Source organism: Pseudopodoces humilis, chromosome 14 (genome assembly GCF_049639895.1).
Source record: "Pseudopodoces humilis isolate 2021_Gansu_Grassland_sample_001 chromosome 14, ASM4963989v1, whole genome shotgun sequence".
In the NCBI taxonomy this organism is placed as follows: domain Eukaryota; kingdom Metazoa; phylum Chordata; class Aves; order Passeriformes; family Paridae; genus Pseudopodoces; species Pseudopodoces humilis.
The window spans coordinates 12,039,977-12,065,234 of NC_142213.1; the positions used below are offsets into that span (position 1 = coordinate 12,039,977).

General features: G+C 38.5%; 1 protein-coding gene across 2 annotated transcripts in view; it reads right to left on the bottom strand.

The window, feature by feature from the left end:
* Positions 1–345: 345 nt before the first annotated feature.
* Positions 346–25,258, bottom strand: part of NKD1 (NKD inhibitor of Wnt signaling pathway 1) — a 110,030-nt gene continuing 85,117 nt past the window's right edge. For both annotated transcript variants that reach the window (XM_005526366.3, XM_088062396.1), the window contains exons 6-11: positions 22,690–22,796; positions 20,068–20,163; positions 11,542–11,689; positions 10,432–10,516; positions 6,502–6,632; positions 346–5,768 (exon numbers count right to left, since the gene is read on the bottom strand). In XM_005526366.3, the coding sequence (XP_005526423.1) occupies positions 5,194–5,768; positions 6,502–6,632; positions 10,432–10,516; positions 11,542–11,689; positions 20,068–20,163; positions 22,690–22,796 (1,142 nt within the window). In that variant the 3' untranslated portion in view covers positions 346–5,193. The remainder of the gene's footprint in view (positions 5,769–6,501; positions 6,633–10,431; positions 10,517–11,541; positions 11,690–20,067; positions 20,164–22,689; positions 22,797–25,258) is intronic.

Sequence of the window (25,258 nt, forward strand, 5' to 3'; positions counted from 1 at the left end):
CCAGTCTTTCTTCACAGCTCTAACTCTCCCAGTAATCTGCCTGAATAGTCCTGAAATCCTGCTAGTTTAAAACAAAGAAATTAGAAGACTTCATCCGTGTGACTCCTATAATTTTAGTTAATTTAAGATTGAATTATGCAGAAATATGAAAGTAAATTAAAGCATCATTGAAAATCCCATCATTTAATAACTATAATCCAAGCTTCAAATAAGATGCATTTCAATGTATATTGAATAAATTCAATATAGTTTTTCTCTATCTGTTCCTTTTAGACCATTTTAAGCACAGTTTAAATGTGCACAGAATAAAAAAAAAAAAAATATAAATCAAAAAAAAGACCCAAATCAAATCAAATCAACATCTGTTCAAAAATGCAAAAAAAAATACATTATTATGTCATAAATAGAGGCTGGTTTTGCTGTTAAGTGCGTTAGGAAAGAAATCTTCTTCCAGAAGCTATTTAGAAAACACATTAGGTTCAATTTTTAGTTCATGGATTTTCAAACATGTTTCTGCTGGTATGTTAAAAAAAAACCAAAAGCCAAAACCAAAGAAGTCTGACAATTAATAGGATGCTGAATAAGACTTAGTTCCCAGCAAAGCCATGAATAAATCATGTTTGAAAATGTATTTTCAGATCTTGATGAATTGCATCAAGGTAATTAAAGGTGCGACTTGATTAGCTGACATGTTTCCAAACATGAACATTCTTGCCTGTACTCCAGGCAAAAATCATGGAGAATGTTTTTGCAAATTTTCTAGCATGATGAATTTTTCTCAAGTATAATCTAGGCCCAAAGGGGCCCAACTTTCCTGTTAATTGGAATAGAAATGAAATCTGTCATTTAGTAATTGAGGTACACGATGACACAGGGAGAACAGTATGCACTCATCAGAGCCGTGTGCTCATGGACCACAGAGCACACACAGTGCTCGTCCCTTTAGGAAAAAACACCTCTGTCAGAACCCATTCTGTTCCATCCACTCACTTCTGCCAGAGGACACCCTCACACACACATAATATATATATATACACATGTACACAACACACACACACTTTAAAGTACTTCTCCAGCTAAACACTGCTGTTCTATGCTCACGGTGACTGCAGTAGAAAGACCGTAACAGAGGTCATACATTTGGTCATATATTTGGGGCTGTCTGCCACTATGCCAGGAGAATCTCACCATCCAAGGGCAGAGATGGGGTCTCCATTTCTGACAATGACTAAGTGGCATGTGGCTGTTTCAAAGACATTTGGAAGCCCTCAGGTCCTCCAATGACAACAGTGTAAAGAGTATTTGCTGCTAATCTTAATTAATTTACCAGTTTGATCTCTTACAGCAAAACTTCCATTTACTATTAGAAAACCCATCAGCAGTAAGATGCAGAAAAAATAAATATTGAAGTTCCTGGCTGCACATTATGTAGACTTCAAACCCACCTTCCTGGAATGAATTTATAGGCACCCTGCAGCAAGCAGGAACCTGGCAGTCTTGCCAGAGATTTCACTGGGATAGAGATTTTACTTCACAGCCTTAGCTTAGGTTAATTTGCATTGTGGTCATGAAGTTGTGAGAAGAGCTTAGCAATCCTTTTCAAAACACCGTACTCCCCAGAACTGCAGCTGGTAGAGATGAGCAAAATTTTTCAATTGAATTTTTTCAGCAAATAGTGCAAACTTCAGGATTGACTTCATTTTGCTGAACTGCCTTCTGTAAAAACAGAAGAAGGAAGTGAAAAGTCTGGAGTTTTCATCTGAACTTACTTAATGTCACTCCATTTTATTTTCAATATTAACAATATACTCAACTCTGATATTTTTTCTCTGGAAATAAATGTTTTGTTTAACCAGAAACTAAACTATTTCAAATTTTGATTCAGCTATGGTTTTGAAAAGCTTAAAACAATATTTTTTTTTTTTAAGGAAAAGCTTTCAGAATTAATAGCAAGATGAAATACCAGTTACTCAACACAGGTCCAACAGCAGGGGACAAGACATTTAACTTTGAAACTTGATATTTTAAATATTAGACCAAAGCATACCCAGTCCATACGTAATTTCCTGATCCTGTTCCCAAAAATGTTAATGCAAGCTCTTTCATCAGTGGGATCTGCAAGCACTGACAGCAATTGCAATAGGCCCCTGAAATCCACAACAAGAAGAAAGAAATATACTTTCTGAACTAGTAAAACTTTAATTAACAGGGGGTTCTCTTGACACAGTTTTTGTTGTTAAATAAATAAAACATTTAGTCAAAACAATTTATATTTACTGTACAAAATACTAAAAAACAAACATACTTAAAAGATAGGAAAATGTAAGGTTCTGTGAAAAGAAACTGCTACGTGTTATTCACACTTATAATGCACATAACACAACTGCAACACACTATTTAGATATTGTATATTCATAGATGGCTGGTATAAAGTTTTCGTAGAGGGATGCTATGTTATTAAAATGAGTTTGTGCTTCACAGACTCCGAACAAGGCAGAATTTGTCTTTTGAATGTCTAAATATAATAAACCAAACAAAATCAATGCCAGGCTGTAACAAATGGCCAGTCGTGTTCCATGTCAGAGCTCACTTGGCACAGCCAGCACTGCACACTTCTCAGTCAGATGGGATTTTGGTAGTGCTGCTGTTTTCCAGCAAAATATCTTTGGGTGAAGGAGCAGTTTTACCCCTTTGCTGCCCCTTCTTAGAAAGCCCCACAATTCTGAAAGCACTCGAGTTTTCCAGAATGTTTTCTGGTTGTCAGCAACAATCTGCATTTAAGAAAAATTGACTAAGAACAATTTCCACCTGTCAGTCTTTCTGGCATGCTCTACTGAAAAGAGAACAGCTTTAATTACTTCTTCAAAACAAATAGCATGGCATCCCTTCTTAGATGGAATGTACACTGTGTGTTTGCATGCGGTATAATGAAAGTCACTTGAATACATCAGACTTCTTTTAACACTATAATATAAATAAGCTTATTCCTTCTACTAGACATATAAATGCCTTTTTTTTTTTGCAGTCCATAATTATATATACATTGAAAAAGAATGATACACAAGCAGCAAAAAAGGCTTAGACTAGAACAACTCAGTGGTAACTAACCAAATTTGTGGCCTTTTCATATTTTCAACACAGAAAATTCTGCATATAAATATTTTTGGACTTTAGGAATTTTAAAATAAACAGAACAGTATAGTTGTCACACAGATCAAACACATTTTAAAAACATTTTGTTAGATTTTACAGAACACACTGTTGACAGCTAAAAAAAGTAAAATAAAATAAACCAGATTTTTAAAGGGGACAATAAGTCTAAACATCTGCTGATCCAGGGAGACAAGAGATGGACCTAATTACCATGAAGCAGTGATTCTATTCCAATTCCACAAGAAGGCAAGGCTTCCCACTGTTCTTTACAAGGTGATGTCTCTGTGTTCTTAGAAAGGACAACATCCCTCTAAAACTGGTCAGCAGTAAGGTAATATCCCACTTTGGACTGATCAAAACTCTAGTCAGAAAACAAAAAATACCCCAATCATAAAGGGCTTATAACAATGTTGGATAGTTACATTTTACAATATATACTATTGACAAAATACCACAACATTAAAAATAATTAAAACCAAAAGCAAATACATTTATAGAACAATTATGTCTTTATGTAGGAGTTCTCTACTTTAATGATCCAAAAGAAATGAAGGTGTTTTCCAGTCACTTTCTACCTGCACAAATGATGATCTGTACAAAACCCAACTGAATCTATTTTAAATCTGGGCTCCACAGAAAGCAAAACATCAATGTACTGACCCTTTCCTTATTTTTTTTTTTTTTTTTTTAACTTTTCCAATTGTCTTTTGACCTTCAAATTTCTCAGCAGCCATTAAGGCCTGAATTGAGTGTGGTCTTATTCTCCCTCATGGAATGGAAGCCCTTTGATATGGAAAAAGTAGAAGAATCCAGAAAGATTGTGAATGATATTTTTTTATACATGTCTCTTTAATGGGAGAAGGACAAATTTATAGGTGCTTGGGAAATTCAAATTGGAGGCACCAAGAAAATGCCATGGCATATGTTTCTAAAAAGTCACTGTTGTGGAAAAAAACAAATATAATGTTAATATTCAAACCACAGATTTCTAAAACACAACAAAATGTACCTGAGAGTGTGCATATTTATATATATATATTTATATTTATATTTTATATATATTTGCCAACATTTAAAGTGAGAAAGTATATTTTCCTCAATTCTTTCTCAAAACAAAGAACTGTGGATTTAAACAAAACAAACCCCCCCAGTCAACCCCTCTCCTTCTCAAACCCCCATGAATGATACTTATGGCCCAAGCATTAAAGTCTAGTGATGCTTTGGAAAACCCCATTTCACATCCTCCTCTTTTCAAATGGTACCCCAGAGTGGAGAATAAGCAAGAGAAAAACCAAAAATAAAAGAAGTATGTTTAAATATTACCCAGTATATAACAGACTGTACTTGTATCAATGAAGAATCTCCAAGAAAATAAAGTGTAAGCCATACAAATGTAGCCCTGTTGACAAGTTTAGCTAATATTTCCTTGTAATTAAGATGATTTGAAAGGATGTGAACACAAACAGGCTACATGAACACAGTATATTAGAATTCCCCCCTGTAGCACATTACAATCAATAAAAAGAAAATAAAATCTGAATAATACTAGAGGTAGCAGCTGTTTGTATTTTCCATTATCTGAGTATCTCTGGAGTCCAACCCTTCGAACATTGCTCCCCTGATGAAAGGCTTGTGTGCGATCAGCCGACATACAGCAGAGTGGAAAGCTAGATGTCTGCAAGAGTGTTTGAAGTATCTTTCCGAGTACAGTGGAAGTAGTACTTGTACAGAAGTGCGTTGACGACCTGTATTAAATCACAGCTCAAAAAGCTATGGCTGTTTGCTGTTCTACAAGCCACTTAAAAAAAAAAAAACAAACAAAAAAAAAACAATCCACAAGGTGTTTGAGTAAGCTATGCTGTTCCACAACATATAAATAGGGTGAGTTTCAAGAGTCCCATATAACCTCTAAAATATATGCTAGCTGAATATTAATGGAGTAATGATAATATTGATCATAGTAATGCCTTAGTTCTGGTATCACAAGAATGCATTTCCTTCATTTGGGATGATTCTTGGAGGATGTTGGTGGGATCTCTTCTATGTCTGGTAGAAGTGGTGGTAGTGGTGGTGGTGCTCGTGATGGTGGTGGTGCTCATGTCTTTGTATCATTTGTCCCACTTGCCCTTCATACAAAATGACTGTGGGTAGGTCTCTCACATGTTCCTTTTCCACAACTGTCCCCGGAGACTGGAAGGTTTTGCACATTTGGTGATTCTCCTTTGCCCTCTGCTTATGCTTCTTGTGGATCTGTTGGGACTGCAAGGGAAGGTACGGGAGGTTCTGGCCCACGCGTGCACTTGGGGAAGCCATGGGCAAGGGCACCCCTTGAAAAGGTTTGTTTCTAACTGCCCTTCCAGGATGCACAGGAGCCACATTTTTGCTCTGGGCTTTGGGAGACCTCACAAAGTGCTTGTTTGAGTCCTGGTTCCGGAGCCTCTGCTGGATTTCTGCAATTTTGGCATATGAACTTTCAGCCAGATTGATGTGGTTTGGATCCACCACTTGAGATTTCCTATGGTGAGCATGGAAGGTCTCAGGCTCATGAGAACGGGATCTAGTTTGATTCACAATTCTGCCTGGTGGGTCATGTTTTTGAGCTGCTGGAGGAGATCCTAGGAAATAACAAGCTGAGTTAGTCATCTAGTATTTCAAAGTTTTAATTAGTAGCATGCAGTTGGCAGGGATAGTATTATCGGCAGAACAAATTTTTCCTAAGGAAGTGAATGCAATTATAGCTGTCTAGTTTAATTACATTTAATAATTCTGGCCAGTAAATAATACACAAATATGAATACCTATCTAGAGAAGACTGAACGTATGTGTGTGTGTGTATGTGTATAAAAATCTTTATGTTACCAACTCTAGGTCATCAAATTAACTGTGAGGGGAATAGTAAAACCCTGGCAGAGGGCAGGGAAATGAAGGAAATCCAAATCTCTTTGATTTGGGGACTAGAGCCAAAATTCCAGGTATGAACACATATTCTTCTATTTTTGGGTCAGTAGTGAGAATAAAATATGTGCTGGTCTCATCTTGGGAACAAGCCCCAACATCCAAAAGTCAATCCTTGCCTTACCCGTAGCCTAAACTTAATAAATTAGATGTAAAGATTGTTCTCCTAGGCTCAGCTCCAAGTTTAGCTACGCAAACAAGCACATCAAAGCAGCCTCACAGCACATTAGCCACTCTGCTGTGATACCAGCTTCACCAGTAATTATCTGGCAGTATTCACAGTCCTATTTCTGAGTCACTACAGACAAATCACACAGCTTCACAATTCACTGTCCCTGATATGGAACATGCAACTGAAGAAAGAAGAGATTATGAGGTTACAACATAAATTACCTGGCCCAAACTTTGATGTGTAGTTTTCTATTCCTGCAAGATCCAAATAGTGGTTTCTCCTTTCAATGTTCTCATCTACACAATGACGATAGCACCCACTTTGCTCTGGATTGTTCTCACTCTGGTGGTATCTGTCAGCAGGAAGCAAAATTACAATTCAGCAGAACTTCTTTAAAGTTTTTGTCACTATCTGCAAACCAACAACTAACGGACCCTTTGAAGTGACAGGAGCTGCTCACAAAGAAACAACAAACACTTGAAATTCTGGATGACCAGATTTGCTATGATGATAGGCCTAAACTGACTCTTCTTTCCCCTCATGTAAATCAACCCTCATGTTGCAAAGCAAAGGAGACTTTCAAATTGCATCACACGTGCAAAAGCAAACAAAATAACTCCTAGCATTTATTACTTTCTGTCTTAGGGCCAAATAATTCAACTTGTTCTTCAATTTGGACATGCCAAAGAAAATCTGCTGTTTGATTCATGACCATTCCCACCGCTGTGAGGAAGTGCTGGGGTAATCCAGATAAATATTCATGTGTTCAGAAAGACAGGCATCAGCACTGTGTAGTAACTGTGTAGTAACTAGAGAGAACCTGGGAAGAGAAGGTGTTGGTAGGACATTCAGAGGTAACTGCTGCTTTCCAAAATACAATTTATAAGGTCAGATCAGATGCTGGCTTTAGAATCTCAACTCCTTTTCCTGCTCAGCTTTGCAATTTTATTTATAGCAGAACTATTTCCTGAGAATGAATATCTGAAATACCATTCATTTATGAGGCTGAAAAATATCAGACAGAAGTTTACAGTATTGTAGCCCATAATGCCAAACAATTTAATTCAGCAATTTAAATGGGAAGTCTGCAAATACGAACAATATTTTCAACATAACAAACAGAAAGGATAAGCACAAAACTCTTGATTAAGTTGCTGCTTGTCATTCAGACAGCTCAGTTTCCAAGACCACGAGATTGGCTCTGCTATTTCTCTGTGCAAGTGCACTGATGTCAACCTAACATCAGAATTTGGCCTGGTATCCTACAGCAGCTGCTAAATGTGGGGTCTGTAATGTATGGTGCCCAGTACTCTGCTTTTAGTCTATTAACACATTTCCAGGTTTGCAGAGGCTGCTGATCCCCCTGAGCTTTGGCACAAATGGCCCTCCTGGTCTAGCTTCTGCTGCTCAGGGACATTACAGAACAGAGACCCCTCGTGTCTCTGTCAGACACAGGTCTGCAGCTTCTTTGACTAAAGACAAAAGACTTGAACTACCTGGAAGATCATTTTTGGTCAACTTTGATAGAGGTAGAGTCTCCTGAATGGAGGAGAGTCTGCCTAGAAAGCAGGTAAGGTTTAAAGATTCTGAGTCAGCTTTGAACTCCACAAGTGACATGGGGTACCCCCCAAAAAAAGGGGAATGTCCATATACATTTTTGTATATAATATAAAATATACATCTGTATATTTTGCTTTTTAGATACCTAACCAACTCAGTACCTTTCCTACCTCAGACACAACTTTGCCAGTTGTTACATTTGGCAAGTCAACATACAAGATCTCTGGGGCTAGAATTTGCCTAACTTAAGCTGCCAGGCATGAATCACCTACAGAAACCATTGGGACTTGCACACATGTGCTGAAGACAATGCACAGCTAACCCAGAAAAAACATCATTGAGTTTGATCCAACACAATTAAGCAACACTGTATACAGCATTGTCAGTTGGAAATGAAGCTAACAGGGAACCTGTTGTTTTGTTACTGTAATAAATTCAATCTCTCATCAAGACAGAGAAGAAAAATGATGCCAGTACTGCCACAGCCCTACAATCTAATAACTTGTTTACATGCAAGATGATGTTCCACAATATTCAGGCAAATACACAGCGAAGCAATTATACACTGGTGAGAGATGTGCTCCACTCTCAAAGGGAACTTCAAGCACTCTGGGAAGTGTCTGGCATCCAGGCCCACACTGCTGTCCTGCAAACACGTGGGGAGACTTGGGCAGGCATCAACCATGCATCGCGGACTGTGTAAAAGCACAATGCTGTTACTGGGGTTGTGCTTGGTTTGGTTTTGGTTTTAATAAAAATGGCATCTGCTGAAGAGTTTGTGGTGTGTATGGAAGTCCTTTCTAAAATTCCCATGCAGATGTGTCATCCTGATGGCATGAAGCACACAATAATATAGCAGGAAAGAGGAATAGAGCAGTGACAGAGCACAGGGCAGAAGATGCAGGGACACCCCCTGAAAGCCTCACTCACTGAGAACACGAAGTTCAAGTCAGCCAGGGAGAACCAGGCTATCTAGCCAAGAATCTAGCTACTTATCTTGATACCCATATTAGCCCTACAGGTGAAAATTCCTGCCTGTACCTTACAGCAAATGAAAAATCCAACCCATTTCTCTCCCAGCCTTCAGGATAAAAACATTTCTATCCACTTTATCTTGAATATTAATCATGTCTTGCCTAGAATTCCTTCCTAAGTGAATGAACATGTAAAATGTGTGTACTTCTCACAAGTTCTCATTGCTGCTTTCAAAGGGGAAGAAATTGCATTAATATTGTGAGATTCTGATCTGAGCCTCAGCAGCTTTCCTGAGGGTTGTCAACCTGGCCAGATTGCACAAACATCCCTGAAACACACACAATGTGCACAGCACACTTCACCCTGCCTATATTTAGTGGGATGCAACAAAAACTGTCAGGTGCTGATCATTGTCTGATGCTGATCTACTCAGCTCAAGACACAGATTTGTTCTGTCGACGAAGCCTCTCACCAAAGGAATGAGAAGGACAAACATTTTGTCCCAACATCTGATGCTTCCATGACTCTGGATTTAATTGGAAGTGCCTGTTGTACATAAAAACACTACAATTGCAGAGCCAGGAATTTAAGATGGATTAGAGGGGGAGTTCAAACTAAAAGGGGATTTTTGCACTAGATTATCAAACAAAACCAGTCTATCGAATTCACACAGGGCAGAACTTTGCTAATGGGCAGAGAGAATCTGCACACCACATCTAGGCCAGCAAGTAAAACTATGGAGCATTCTTCAGTTCATAGCAGATTTTGTGCAGAGTTGCTGACACAAGATTAATAGTAATTTTATTCTTCTTTTAATCTGAAATTTGATTGTACTGGGATTTGCTGACTGGGATAACTCACTAGCATTTTTTCTCCTTCCAAAAAAGGGAGGTACTGTTCTCTTGTCAGTTTTAATAAGACTGAATGCTCCTTCTCCTGATAAATTTGTTATGTATCCAGACAAATATCCCTAAATCTAAAGAAAGCCAAAAGCTTGGGTTTTTTTTATTTTTAAATTTGCAGCTGAAGAAACAAACATAATTAATGAGTCAAAGTCATTACTGTAACAGTTCAGCAAACACTTTCCTCTTCCTTATGAGCAGTTTCTGTTATGAAACATAAAATCCTGAAATATATCAAATATGCACCAAGATGATCTGTTAGCACTCTGGTTGGGTTATGAGCTGGTAACCAAGTTAGCCCATGTAAAACTCAGCACTATTTGAGTTGATGAGTGAAAAAATGGGCTGGAAGGAGGGCAGAGAAAGGCAGGAGACAGCCACTAAGGAGATGAAAAGGTTTTAGGATACTTTTAGTCAAAAAGCTGTGCTATTTGCCTCACTTATTTGCAGATGGCATCTAAAAAGACAATTCAGATCCTCCACAGAGCTCATAGAAGAAGAAAATATCAAGATTTTTTTTTTCTTTTTTGTTTGTTTTGTTTTAAAATAAGTATCCAGCTATGGAATCTGCTCTTAAATCCACAATGAAAACTCCTGTAATTCTTCTATTTTAAAATAATTTTTAAAAATAAAATAATCAAGCAAGAAATCAATGGTTGAGGTTTCCTCAGAGGTCCCCAGTGCCTGTCAGGAATCAGGGTTCATTCCCCTTACCTGAGGGAAGCCCTCTGCTTCTTCTCAGAGCTTCTTGCTTCTTCATTAGCTTTGTTTTCAGCCCTGTGCCTGGCACTCTGCAGATCTGCCAAGAGAAAGTACATTATTGCCACGTTGCTGTCCTTGCTGATCAGCACAACTAACACTCTACATTGCAAACACGGCTGCTCGTGTCAGCAGATCAGCATGTGATCACTTCATGTAACCTTCTCAGTCCTGCTTTTGCCCACAGGACAGATTTTACTCAGATGTAACCTCAACTGCAGGGTATCAGCCAGGGTTAGATTTATCCTGCACTCCATGTGGAAGCCCAGGTGGGGCCACAATCACACTGAAGGCTCAGTGCTGACAATTCAGTGACAGTGACAATTCAGTGACAATTCAGCCAGCTCCCCAGCAGTGAGAACTGGCTTGTGTTTGTTCTTGAGGGAGTGATTGTTTTATTAAAATTGAGGTGGCCAGGCTCTCCTTTTAGATCTGATACCTACATTTTCTAATGAAGTATTATTTTAAATACTTTTAAGTATTTCAATTTAGTACTACTCTACCTACTGAAGTAATTATGCTAATACAATCATTATTACAGTGAGGATAAGTTGGATGACCTATCATGGTATGAACCTTTTTATAATGGCAAACTCTGCCAGCACAGAAAATGTGCAATTTTTATGCACAGATTGTTTACTTATGCTTAATTGTTTATTTTTATCCAGCAGCACTGGTAGCTATGCACTGGCAAGAAACATTTTACACCCCTACACCTGCTTCCACACAGATCAAGTGCTGCAATACCAGCAGAAATAAAGTGGTGGACGCCAAGAAGGTCTTAGACCTGCCTTGTAGAGCACAAAGACAATTACAGCTCATAGGAGTTACTGCTGCTTCCTAAAGAAGCAATCCATCAGAACCCTCATTTGCTAATGAGACTGAAAGGAGGGCAGGTAATTTTCTATTCAAGATCATAAAGCAGGTTAATGGGGTTTAAAAAAAACACATAATTATTTGCCTTTAAGTATATATACATTTGTATTAACAAAATACAGAGATGGATTTTCAAGGGGCTCAGGAAGTTTTCTGTATTTTTTCCAATGGCTGATTGCACATCCTTACCAGTATGATTCAACAAGATACTCTTTTTTTTCTGGCTGCCATCTGGTGCCACAGTGAGTTTCACTCGCAGAGTTTTGCTGGAACTAGGAGAATGGTTTACTGATGCATCAACTACCTCATAGATGGTATGAAGCAAGCTGGTAATGTCCTGGGTTGGATTGAAACACAAAAGAACACAGTACTGTGAAAATGGCATGAAACCTACAGCTTTGATGCTTACAATTGTTTTGGATTTGGCACTATTAAAAGCTGAAGTATCCTCAGAAGTCACTGAATTTAGAAGTCTTTAACTTGCCCAGAGTGTTATAATCTTCACCAAATGGGTTTATGAATTGGGGCAAAGCAGATCAAAACAATAACAAAAGCACAAGATATGCAGGTTTCCCAAGCTCTGAATCAGCAAAATGGTGTTCTGCCTTTTCTTTTCTTTGATTTACACAGAACCCAGGGATAATAATTTATGCTCCACTAAAAATTGAGTTCACATGGCCAACACAAATACAACAATTGAAGAAAATCTCGGACATTACAGTCATTACAGTCTTCCTATTTGTTTAGTTTTGGTTTGTTGTTGTTTTTTGTGGATTTGTTTGGGGTTTTTTTGTTTTTTTCCTTGGCATAGTTAAATGGTTGATTGTCTAGAGAAAAATCAGCAAGAAAAGTGGCAGAACTTTAAACCTCAGGTTTGAAAATAAATTATGTCTGTCTGAATGTCATCCTACCATCTGTGTTTTGGGGTCTAGTTTATTTTGCAAAATTCAACCAGTTTCAAACACACATTTTGAACTGCAAATATTATCCAGTCAGGCCTATTACAGACCCTTCTTCACAGATCTCTTTGAAGGCAATGGGACGTGAACAGAGGTTTACGTGTCTGGCTATATTGGAAAGAACACCAGCCAATTTTAATAAGCCAATGGTTTCTAACAGGAGAAGCACTGTTTAGTAGCTGGTGATGCTCAAAGGTCTCTCAGGTTGATTTAATCCAGCCAGGCTCAAACAGGGTACTACCTTAAATTGCCAGGATGGAAAGGAGATCTCTTGGCTCACTGCTTTTTCTCAAAAGGATTTTACCCAATCTGGTCTTGGGCACCAACCTAAGGCCAAAGGATTCTGATAAAGCATTCTGATCACTGCAGCCTAAAAAGAGCCCATCAAATGCATATCTGATAACTTCTCCATGCTGGTCTTCCTTTTCCTTGATCTATCCTACTACCTCAGCTCTTTCCAGATGCCTGCAAACACAAAGGAAATACCTAAATCATCTTTTGTCCAGCATAACTGGTTCTGAGGATTAAGAGTCAGGTCTATAAAAATTCAAAACCTTTACAACTTCTACTTTGCTCAGAAGTCACACCTGTAACATGGGCAGCTCAAAGTTTAGTATGCCCTAATGGAGTTCCCTGCCACTTTAGTAGTCAATATACCACACAGTCCTCATTATGGAACCAGCTTTTAAATTGACGCAGAAATATTAAAATACTAAATTCTACTCACACAGAATTTAGGGAAATACTGACCTTATGGCCAGGACCAATGATATTACAGTAGATTTTCCAGCTCAATAGGAAGAATGAATAACTAAATCCTAGGGGCTCCTTTGTCTTAACATGTAACCTTTCTAACTTCACAGCACTCAGGGGAATTTCTCCAGACTTGTAAGTTCAAGACAATATATTCACAAAAAGTGAGCAGAATTTGCAGTGTCTCATTTATCTTTCCGGTAATATTAATTCTCTCATTGCTGCAAAGGTCTATATGGGCAGTTATTACATGTCAGTAGCTGCTTTCCATGCTCTCAACAATCCCTGTCTAAAGCTTGAGGGCGGGACAGAGTGCTCTGTGTCAATCTGGTGGACACCTCATAGCTCTTTAACACATCTCCCTTCTCACACTTCCACCCTAATTTGAAACCTAGCCAGACCTCTAAATGTGGCCAGACAGAGCCACATCTGACAGCCAGCTTGAAGGGCTGTATTTTTATTTCATCTAAGAGGAAAAACCCAGGCAAGCACATAATGGACAAACAAGCCATATCTATGGATTCATACACACTCCATAAGTCCTGTTCTAGGAGCATTGTGCTAGAATCCTACACTTTGATAAACCTTCTCCTTCAGCAAAATACTTCAGCACAGTATTTATTCTTACCTGGGCTCCATACACTCAGCATGGGGGTGAATGGGGCTTTTCCCATACATTCCTGGACAAGTGTTGGTTAGCCAACGTGTCATCTTTCCACACAAGGGTGCTATCAAGGGGTTATTATCAACTCTTTCATTCACAATAATCTGCTCTTCTTCCTTTTTTCAGCTATGCCAGATATTTGTGAAACCAGATGTTGGTACATCTAATCTACATTAGCTTCAATAACCAAAGCCAAAAAATTGCCCACTGTCCTTTTACATGATTTTTTTCAGGGTTGAGGTCTAACTTTCTAACTGGCTGACAATCTTCTCCTTTGTGTTCTGTGAGGGTCTTTCTCAACAAGCTGCTTGACTCAGCAGTTTAAAAAGTACTCCCAAAGGCTGTCAGGGAAGGCCAAATGTGGCATTTGTGTGACACATACTTGGCAAATCATGAAAACTTGCCCACACATATCACATCAGGACAAGTTACATGTCTCAGCCAAACAGGCCCAAATTAACCCAATTTAATGTCCAGGCTGTGAAATGATTGCACACAGGACTCAGCACCCTTGTGGGCTTACACACTGCTGCCTTTGCATTTTGTGACGTGTTTGACATGCAGCCTCCTCCACTGAGCTCGGAGCTGCTCTGCATTCTGGCCCTGCAGGAGCGTGGATGAGTCCCAAGATTGAGGTTAGGGACAGCCACGAGCAACCACTTAGTGCTTATGCTGATCTTTTAAATACTGACAACAACGTCTTCATTACAGGGTTCATTTACTTGTGGTCCTAATTTGGGGCTGGGAATTTCAGCAAACTGACAGTTCTGATTTGGTCAAACAAGACTGCTTGGGTTCTTCTGTCTCATGTACCACAGTCCTGGCTGAGCAAGTACCAGCTACAAGGGAGCTTGAGCCTCCTGTTGCCTAACAATTATTGCTTCACAATTATAACATGAATTTCTGAGACACTGATCTACTGGGAATGGTCTTTGTCAATAAAATTTGAACTGTGACTAAAATTCCTTTCTCACAGCGCTGTTTTGGCAGGTAATATGGTAATGGTTTTGTGTCAAATTGGTAGCAATAGACCATTAAGATATATGTTACATGCTCTGTATTTTATAGTTACATGTATATTTACCCCCAAAAGTACTTTCATCTTATAACAGCCTGCCAGATGACTTGTTTCCCTTGAAAAATGTCCCACTGAACATCATCTGTATTTAAATTTGTTAAAAAACCACCTAAATCCATCGAGGCAGCTTTACCTTCTACACACCAGCTTGTGCATTTCACCATCCTCAAGAAATTTAGCATCTAAGATCAAGAATAAAACCTAGTTAAATATTCCTCTTGTCTGATACGTATAAACCAGCCTGACCCAGAGCCCACCTAAAGAATCAAACTTTTATGCACAATGAATTATGAGTTTTACAAATCATGGGATTTTGCAACTGTTTTGCTTTAGACTGCTTGGCCCTTTCCCCCAAAAAAGTGTATTTTTAGACTACTATATTAAATAGATAAAGAGAAACAAGAATGAACAAAAATATTTCTCTCCTTTATAGCAAATGGATTATATTTAGACAGGAAGTATGCTCCATGACTAACTTCTGGGGGGTTTCTGGTATGCAGAATTTCTGCTGGGATCTCTAGGTTAATCAAGTACAAAAACTGAAAGAATGAAATTTTTCCACAGAGAAGAAAACAAATGCTCATTGAGTAGTATCCAAACAGCCAGCACATGCCATACCCAGATTTGTCTTTTGCTTATTGAACACCACGTTTGGTTTTTCCAGGGTGAAAACCCCATCCCTTTTAACAAGCGGCCAATGCAAACAAGTATATTAAGAAAAGAAAATTCAATAGATTGCCCAAGATAATTTCCATTCAAAATTTTAAAAATATTAAAATATTAAATATTCAAATTTCCATCCAAAATATTAAAAAGCAAACACTTAAGCCCACACATGTATGCTGCACTCACACATCTATCTGCAGAATATTTTATGGATCTCCAGTAGGAGATTAGTAGTAATTTATAACATTCAGAGAAACCAATGGGTCTGAAAAAAGAGAGAGAGCACTGAAGTATTCCTCATTCCTTACAGAACATGTGAGCCTGAGAAAGTCCCTGTTTCAGGTATTATTTTCTATTTTTAAACAATATTAGTGGTATAGGGATAACCTTATCTTTCCCATATTAGTATAGGTTATGATCACAAGACTAGTTAGCAAATCTGAGATTTTTGTAGAAGACACTAATAGGTTAGAATTAGACATTAGAATTGACAGTGAGATATTTGTACCCAGAAAAACCCAACCAACAAACAACCCTCAAAAACCCTTAAACTACCAGCCTCCCCTCAGAAAAAAACCAATCATAAAACCACAAAAAAACCCCACAGAACACCCCCCAAATCCGAAAAGTTTAATAGAATGGAAAAATTCTGTTTGAGTCTTTGTACCTTGCCTGAGAGAGAATTCTTTGATTTCCCTTAAAACTAAGAGAGAAAGTTATATTTTCTCTTAATATTTCTATCATGAAACCACCATTCCTAATGACTGAAATAATGGCCACAGATACAGACAGGCACTGCTCCTCTATCCATTGGTTTCATTCTTCTTTATGTATCCTGAGTTAGTATAAACACATGAAAACCAACAAATTTCAAGGTAAGGGTCAGGCTAATAAATGGTTGCCCCAAAAAAGCCAACATCCTTCCCCAAGTCAATGACTTGGTGCCGAGTTCTGAATGCAGATATAACCTCAAACCTTTTTTATTCATCAGAGCATAGGAGTAAAAAAATCTAAAAAGTTAAAGAACAAGTCACAAAGGAAAAATAAGAGGAAAAATTGGGTATTTAATGTGAGATACAAAGAACATTTTTAGCATTAAAAATGCATGAAGAGAAACATCAATACCAGTTCATTACCTTTCCCTTGGAAAAAGATAAATACAAATGTCTCATTTGTACTTTGTTTGTAGTCTGATTTCTACATACAGCAGGATGTTTTTACTGCAACATCAGCTCTGTTTGATCACATACATTTTTGAATCATTCTTATTTGGAACGCAAAAGGAACTTCACTTGCTATCTGCTCAAAAGCAGCTCTAGAAGAAATCTTTTTTTTTTTTTTTCTGACAAGAAACTTTCTTGTGTGCTAATTCCTGTGCAGCCGCTCACCGAAGAAACTCCATTTTACAAGGAAGAACTGATTACAAGAAAAAAAAAAAAAATAGCTAGTGTTTATGAAGTATAATTACATTCAGAGAGCTCAATACAAAACCTCATGGATCAAAACACATTAGCTCAATTATCCAAGTTTCAAGTCCGATTACAAATATTCGTGTGAAGATAATTACAGCGCAGCTGTCAGTTCTACAAAGGCCTGCTGTACATAATGAATTGTCCTCTTATGGCTTATGGAATGAAGGGAAGTGTTATGAGCCAAGTTTTGTAATATACATATTAGAGCAGGAAAAGTTATCTCTCACTAAACCAAAAAGGACTGAGAACCGGTCATCTTTATGACAGGAAAAGCAGAAGTTTAATAACATGCAATAATGTTAATTTATAATTTGCTGTCCCAATAATTATGCTTTCATAATGACTGTATCTCTTCAAGAAGCATGACTAGATGTGAATTTCTAATTATAAGGACTACAAAATAAGTCATAGAGACTCTAGGAGGAAATCAAAGCAGCATTAAGTTCTGAAGACGTTGTTAGATCCAGAAGAAATTTCACTAAAATGGAATTTGAATGTTCCAGCAGCGATCTGTCATTCTGTAGAACCCAAGGGAAGTTGTATCAACTAAATTTGTACCTTATTTACAATTTTTAAACATTTGAATGAAAAAAGCCCATTTAGCTCATCAGTAAAATTGCTCCCTACCTATGTGTATCTTACAAACTTAATTTAACATGGCAGATTCCTTTGGAAACTCTCTAGATATGAGGTACAATATTTTAAACACAATGATTTTGAATCAAATGAAATGGATGTGGGTGGGCAAGCCACTTCTTTTCCACTGTCTCACTTTTACAACGTGGTGAAAAGCAAGAATAATGCTACTGACTTCTTTTTGTAAAGCACCTCCAGGTCTACAGGTATAAAACTAACTGAAAAAGTTTAATCTCTCTGTTAAATCCAGATATAAATTCAGGAGACAATAAAGGGAAATTTTCCAAGAAGGAGAAAAGGTCCGTATTAAGCCTTTCTCACCAGAACACTGGACTTTTGTTAAGAAAAGCCGACTGGTTCTGAATGCATTTTCATCAGCTCGCTAAAGGGCACTGGTACAGCTCTGCCTCTTCCTCAGACTGCCCATTTTGTCCCTGCTCCAGCAATGTACTTCACATACTTTTAAATGAAAACATGTCTCTTACTCTTTTTAATTGAAACTATTCAAATGTTTAATGTTCCCCCTCGTTATGTGATTTGCTGGAACAGGAGCAGGGTTGCTTAGCAAAGGACAGTATCAGGCATACTACCCATCTCCCCAGGGGCCAAGAGAGCAAGAAATTCTATGTCATATTAAGAGACTAAAATTCCTCTTTTGTGGCCAGGATTATCTATGAACTGCTATTGTTGGTCATTCTGGCTCAAAAAAAAACCCTCATAAATTGTACCTGGATTCAACAGAAGATAACCAAGAAGATGGCTTATACAAATGGTCCTGGAAGAGTTTGCAAAAGAAGTGTGTGACATAAAGGGAAAGATTTGGAATGGTGCACACTACTTGTTTCTATCTTTGGTCACATGTAAAGAGCTGAAAATTATCAACCTATTTGGTCCCTTGGTTGAAAGAATTTTTTTTGGCACAGGTTCAAGCCTGAATGTAGCAACCTCCAGACCTCAGAGCAATATAATATTCAATCCCTGCACATATTTGGTTTCAGTTAAGCTGCAGTCTGCTCTTGTAGCAGGGAGAGGTAGAATTTGGCTGTAACATATTCTCAAAGTACAGTCAAATTAAGCTCTTTGGTGTACCACATAATCACAAGTAATTATTGTGTACATACTTGAAAGCATATTCTCATTATGTTCAGCACATGGAACCCCCACTGACATTAATGGGAATTCCATGCCTGAATGTAAAAGACACCCTTGTGTGTGGGTTTGGGTTTTGTGTTTTTCCCCTATTTTTGAGAGTCACAATAATCTTGTAACGATGACTTAGCCTTGGGTCTTGAAGGACCTGGATTCAATCTGCCACTAGGTTCTTGTGAGACTTAAAGCAAGTTATTTCATTTTTCTAGTCTCTGTTCCACAAACATTAACAAATGCAATAGTACTTCCTCACCTCACCCCTCCTTCTTGCCCTCTCTATTGCATCTTCCTATCTGAAACTCTGGACTTAGCCTGAAACTTTTCATCTGCTCGTTCTTGTCCATAAGGGGCACAGATTTCACTTCACTACTCAAACCACCTTCAGAGCAGAGACAATAAAAATAGCCTTGTAATGATGTTCAAATACATGTTAAAAAGCCTGAACAACATTTGGCAACATCAAAAGAAATTTGCTTCAGACTTACAGAAAAAAATTCTGCCCTCAGTTGGTGTCTAAGGCCACTACACTTTCATTATTTGCCCTATTGCTTTCAAACAGTTTTTAGCAATTGTCACAGGCACCAGCATTAGATCTAAGTGAGAAAAAGCCTTTGATTTTCAGTTGATTATCTAAAGGCATAGGAGCCAGTAAACACACATCACAAAAATCAATGACAGCACATGGCATAAATGCCAAATAGAAGACATTCTTCTAGAAGTACTATTCAGTTTGGGCAGAAATAGCTCTCAAAAAGGACAATATCCCAATTTATACACTCTCTTATTTGGCTTGAAGACATCCTGATAATAAAAAATACACAAAGATATGCTTTGACAGCCATTCTTTATGGTACTCCAGAGAACATCATCAGTGTGATTTATACTTGGAGGCAAAAGGCAGAGATCAGCCCAATATTCATGAAAACAATAGAAGAGTATAGTTGGAAAGAATGTCAGCAAGCAACCTTGCTATTTGGTTAGCTTAACTCTGAAAAGCAGGAGAGAAGTCAGAACAATATACATTTGCAGGGGTTTATTTTGACAATGTGTTTAGCTGTTCAGTTGTTTCAGATATTTTTCCTCCTCAAATGCCAGTACTATTTTTTAAAGGCTAATCTCAGGTATTAAACAACAACCAGCTTAAAAAAAAAAAGGGTACAGTAGATCTGAAAACAGTAAACTACTGGTGGGATTGTTTCTATGAGGGAAGGGTCCATGGAAACTGCTGTTTAAGTTGGCAGGACACCTCTACTTCATATTAGAAAAAATGTTCCTGTTATAAAACACTTCTCTTGTTAGCAAGTGTTCCTCATAAAGGGGCAGCTGTACTTTGCTTACCTCACGTGTGACTCTTCCGTTGTTATCAAAGTCATACAGTGTGAAGGTCCATTCTTGCCTGTTATCTTCCTCTACAGACACATCACATTGCAATTCCTAAGAAACATGCAAAGAGCAGCTGATTACCTAAAGCAAAAGGCCTGTTTGCAGGGGAGACTCTCTGTAGGAGGCTGCTTGCTTTCTTGCTTCCTCCCTCCCTTGTGGGAGAAGCTCTGAGGATATGTCCTGGAGAGGCCTCTGCCCACCACAATGAAGAGGTCCCATCACAATCACAAAACACTCCTAACTCTCTGGGCTACACCTCAGGGAATTCACAACTTGCTTTCTACTAACACTGTAGGAAACAGAAAAAGGTACAAGAAGACTATTCCCTGAAGCTCTTGAAAGATAGTAGGAGTCCCCACTAAAACATGAGAAGGAAAGCTGTGTTTAACTCAGGAAGAGGAAGACAACAGAAGCAGACTCACAGAAGGAGGTGGCACATCACAGGGCCAGGAGTTTAATCCTTGTTAATGCAGAACGGACACAGATCCCCATCAGAGAGACCAGTCCTTGACAGATATTGACAGGAAAAGGTTGTCAGAGTTAGTGCAGTACATCATGCCACTGAAACTCCTGAAACAGAGCCTGCCTCGGAACTGGCAAGGACAACCCGAGAGTAGTGCCTGCTCCTTGTTTTAACTATGCTTCTGTTAGTGAGAGTGTGTTCTGTGGAAAGCCTGAAAGAACCAATTTGTTAAAGGGGAAAAAAAATCCCCAAACCAAAACCAAGAACAAAGGATGCACTTTGACTGACTCCAGTCACCTGGGTGCAAATCGTTTGCTGTCTCTCAAGGCCTGTGCAATCAGAATTATCCAGAGCCACAAAAAGGCAAAACAGAGAAGTTACAGTGCAATTAAAATGAAAAGTCACTGTATGCAAGTAAAACAAACAGCCCCAAATAGCTTCGGCATGATCGACCTCAAAATACCTGGTTGATCTTCTGACTTGAAACCAACTCCCTACAGCAGTAATGGGCACCCTGTCCCCTGCCGAGTTCAAAGGCAGCCTCCTCTGGGTTGTAACAAGCCCGGCTGAGAGCTGCCAAGTGCCCCACACTCCACTGTGGAAACACAGTTTCAGATTACATAAACATTCCCGGCACCTTTAAAAGCAAAATCACTTTCACCTCAGACTTAGACCTCTTGTCACAACACTTGCATTTCTGATTCTTTTATACCTTTGAAGCATTTACCAGTCTCTTAGCTCCCAGCTTACATTGCTGGAAAACTTTCATTTGTAGAACAAGGGGAAAAAATATCAATACTTGGTTTCTTGCCACATATTAATACTTCCCTGTCCCACATTGCCTAACATAACATCTTTATGTGAGGATGTGCTCCGCTTAGTTAAGAGCCATGGAAACCTTCCCCGTATTAGTCACGGTGCCTAGAACCAAGTGCTAACCTTTATGGCATGCCAAGAACTACTTGGGAACAAACACAGACTTTGCTGGTGCTGTGGAGTTCCAGCTACTCTGGCACCAACCATGTTGACAGGTGTCCTCCAACATTCAAATGTCAAGGCACTGTTAACTGCAATTTATCATGCCTTTCCTGTCTGCAAATGTCTGCTACTCGAGGTAGAATATAAAATGGGCCTAGAAAAAGAGTAATAGCTATGCAAAAAGAAAAGGAAGAAAAAAAAAAAGTTCACCTCCCCAGAAGGCACACAAGCAACACCTGAACTACCCATGGGAAACCTACCTCTCCCTAATTTGCTTTAAAACAATAAAAAATAAAATTGTACCAGACTGAGAAGGAAAAGAACACTCCAGCCATGCTGCAAGGTGGCTGCATTGATTTTAAACATCAACTGAAGAAACACAAAGCTCATTACCTAGAGGCTGACAGCACCAAAAGGCAGAGGTTTGCCCTATCTGCTGGAGTGCCGAGGTGAATATTTGTGCTGGTTTTTGCTGGTGCCACAATATCTTCCTCCTCACCAAGACAGACAACCCAATAGCTGGGTGCATGTTGCCATACCCATATTTATGAAAATGCTCCCTACAGAAATAAAAACTGCCAACTACACACAAGGTCTGAAAGTTATATGGTGTTTGCAAGTCTACAAGGACTACAAGCCCATAGGACTCATCTTCCTCCATCTCCTCCTGCCATATATCAGATGGATTTCCTGTGTAGCAGGTCAGGGTTATCTCACTTTGGAGACCTGGGTACTGAAGATCAATCATTGCAGAAGCTTTCATAGGCATCTTTTATATTAGGCAGATTTAACCAAGTGCAGTAGTCCATGAAAGTCAATTTAAAGATTTGATAATATGGTAGCTGGCTTGATAGATAAAGGGTTGAACTGAAAGCTTCTTCTTACTATGCATTTCAGATCCTGCAGAGAAATACTCATCATTTCATTCTCTCCAAACCTGGAAATAAGTGTCACTAAACACCTTGTAAGGAGCACCAATAGAAAGGCACTGATTTGTGCCTGTTCTGCTGCCTCCTGCACCCACTACAAACACTGGGAGCAACAAACATCCATCAGATGACACTATCTGGTCCACAGGTTATTTTTCTACCATAATTATGTCAGTACAGTGAAACTTTAAAATACAAAGGACTTACTTCAAATTTCAGTTGCTTCTTGGAACTTGTGCGTGTGTCACTTTCTTTTTCTGCTTTCTTTTCATCTCCACTGCAAACTCCATCTGTCTTCTCTGGAGGCAAAGCCACTGCGAAAAGCATATTTAAGAAAAAATGCTTATAAGGAAATGTCAAAGCAGTCTCATATTTGCAAATCTGTCTTTATATTTAGGGTGAAATTGATATCAGCAAACTTGTATGAGAAGATCATTATACTTGATTTGCTTTTGTGTTCACTACACATCTGGGATAATTTCAGCAGACAATCTACTAACAGCTTTTGGTACACAGCCTTTCCTACAAACATCACTAGAGTCACAGGAAGTTCAAACACAATATTATAAGAATATAAAATAGCAGAACTGTTACTGCAAATAAGCTGAATAATTTGCAAAATATTGAAAGTTTCTGACATATCGCGAAGAAAACCCATCACGTTCACCAGCAGTGAGTGAAGTAATGAAGCTGAAATAAAGCCCTCATTCTGTTCCAGTTTCACTCTTCAAACACACACAAAGCTTAGTACCCTCCAAGAAGGTAACACTACCTGCCAAAAAGGTTAAGCTGCGTTTTTTCAATGCATGAAATAGCATATTTCACTCAAGTTCTAGTAAAAACATCAGGCACTTGCATAAATCAATAGCACTCATAAAGAGCATCAATATTAATATCTATCACAACATATCATAACATATATCAGCTATATAACAGATATATGCTTCTCATGTGGATTAGAAGACAAATGCCTAGAACTTAATAGCTGTTCCTTTGGCTCCTGCAGGGGCATTCAGCCTTGCACAGGATGAAATCTGAAGAAAACTAGTTCTATCTTCATTAGCATTATGAAAATATACAAAGACTTTTTAACCCCACTCTCAGACTTTTAGATGTGATTTTTTACATATCCACACACCTCTGCCAACGTTATGCTCATACTCCATTGCATATAGCAGTAATCCTTCCAACTCCCCAAAAACCAGCAAAATTGCAAAAACACAGCTCCTAAAGTCAGCATTTTCCTCTCTTGCACTACAGCATTTGCATCTACCCAAAGCCTTTATCCTAATGCTATGTTAGGAACTGTTTCTGGGGGATGCCTTTGGCAGCAGCATCTCATTAAGTGCCAGTTCAATCAAGTCAGATTCCTTACAAAAAAGGTGACATGATCCCCTCCAGTTCAGGGTGACCCATTTCAAACTGGTTTTACTGGCTCTCCTGGTGTTCCACACTGCTGAGCTGCCTCCCAACCATTCTTTCAGGATAGCAAGTTACTAACATGCTAGAAGTTAAGATAATCTATTAGCCATTTTCCAGGACTTTCTTTCATGTTTAAAATATAAAAATTAGCTTCAAGAAACCAACCAACAACAAAAGCAAAACAAACAAACAAAAAACAAAACAAAACCCACAAACACCATAAAAAACTTCCCATTACCATAGCTTCATACTCTCAGAAATTCCAGAAGATTTCTGCCCCAACATTCACACTGTCACACTGCAATATGTATCACAGTCTCATTTCTATAAATTTAACATTATTGTATTACTTTTGTTTGTTTTCAAAACTGTGATATGTTATATAAGATGGATGTACAGTAAAGAAAAGGGAATAAAGTAGAAATGTTGACCTTGGGAATTTCCTGTCTTTGATATGGACTGGTGGTTTTGATGTTATACTAACACCAGCTGCCCAACACACACACATGTAATTTGCATTATACCAATGTGATGGTGTTTATTGTACACATACTGACATGCTGATATACTTTGATTTCTACTCCAAGTCATGTTATGAGTCCTTACCAAACATAAGCTAAATAGGAAGGTCAAACAAAGGAAGACAAAGCTGCTTCACATCAGTTTCTTCCCCAATTCTTTTAACTGGTGTTACTGGATGAGAAGGGACTATTTCTGAGGAGGCTTTTGTATAGTGTTTATCACAGGTAAGACAGGTATTAAAGTAAATATTATTTGCAATACATAACTTTGAAGTACATCTAACAAAGAGCTGTTCGTTCTATACTCACTTTGCCCATAAATACAACTCCACATTCCTAGAAGTTCAAAGCTAAAGTCACAGGAAGACCCCCACACAACAACAGACAGTATTTGTTTGTCTACTTCAGTCCAGCTTTGTTGAAAAGGTAACCTGGGCCTTCATAACAAGGACAGCTACACTGATATTAGACACATCCCTAGATCTTCAGTGCCTCATCTGTACCAGTGGTTGGTTGTTCACACATTATAACAGTTATAACCTGATAAAAACTTCTGTAAAAGAGGCTTTTGCAATCCCTCCCAACTTTGCTGTACGGAATGTGAAATAAATGAAAGCTGGACTGGTATGACCAGCTTCTTTGGGGCAGTAAACAGCCATTTGGAAAAACAAATATCCACTCCTGTTATCACACATTCTTTTAAATGTTTAAAAGTCCATGATGGCTAAGACTCCTACAGTTGTCTTTTATCTCCTGAGGGTCAGCATCCCAAACAACAATGGCATGGCAGACTGCATTAGGCATAGCACTGTGAGACACATGCTGCACGAGGT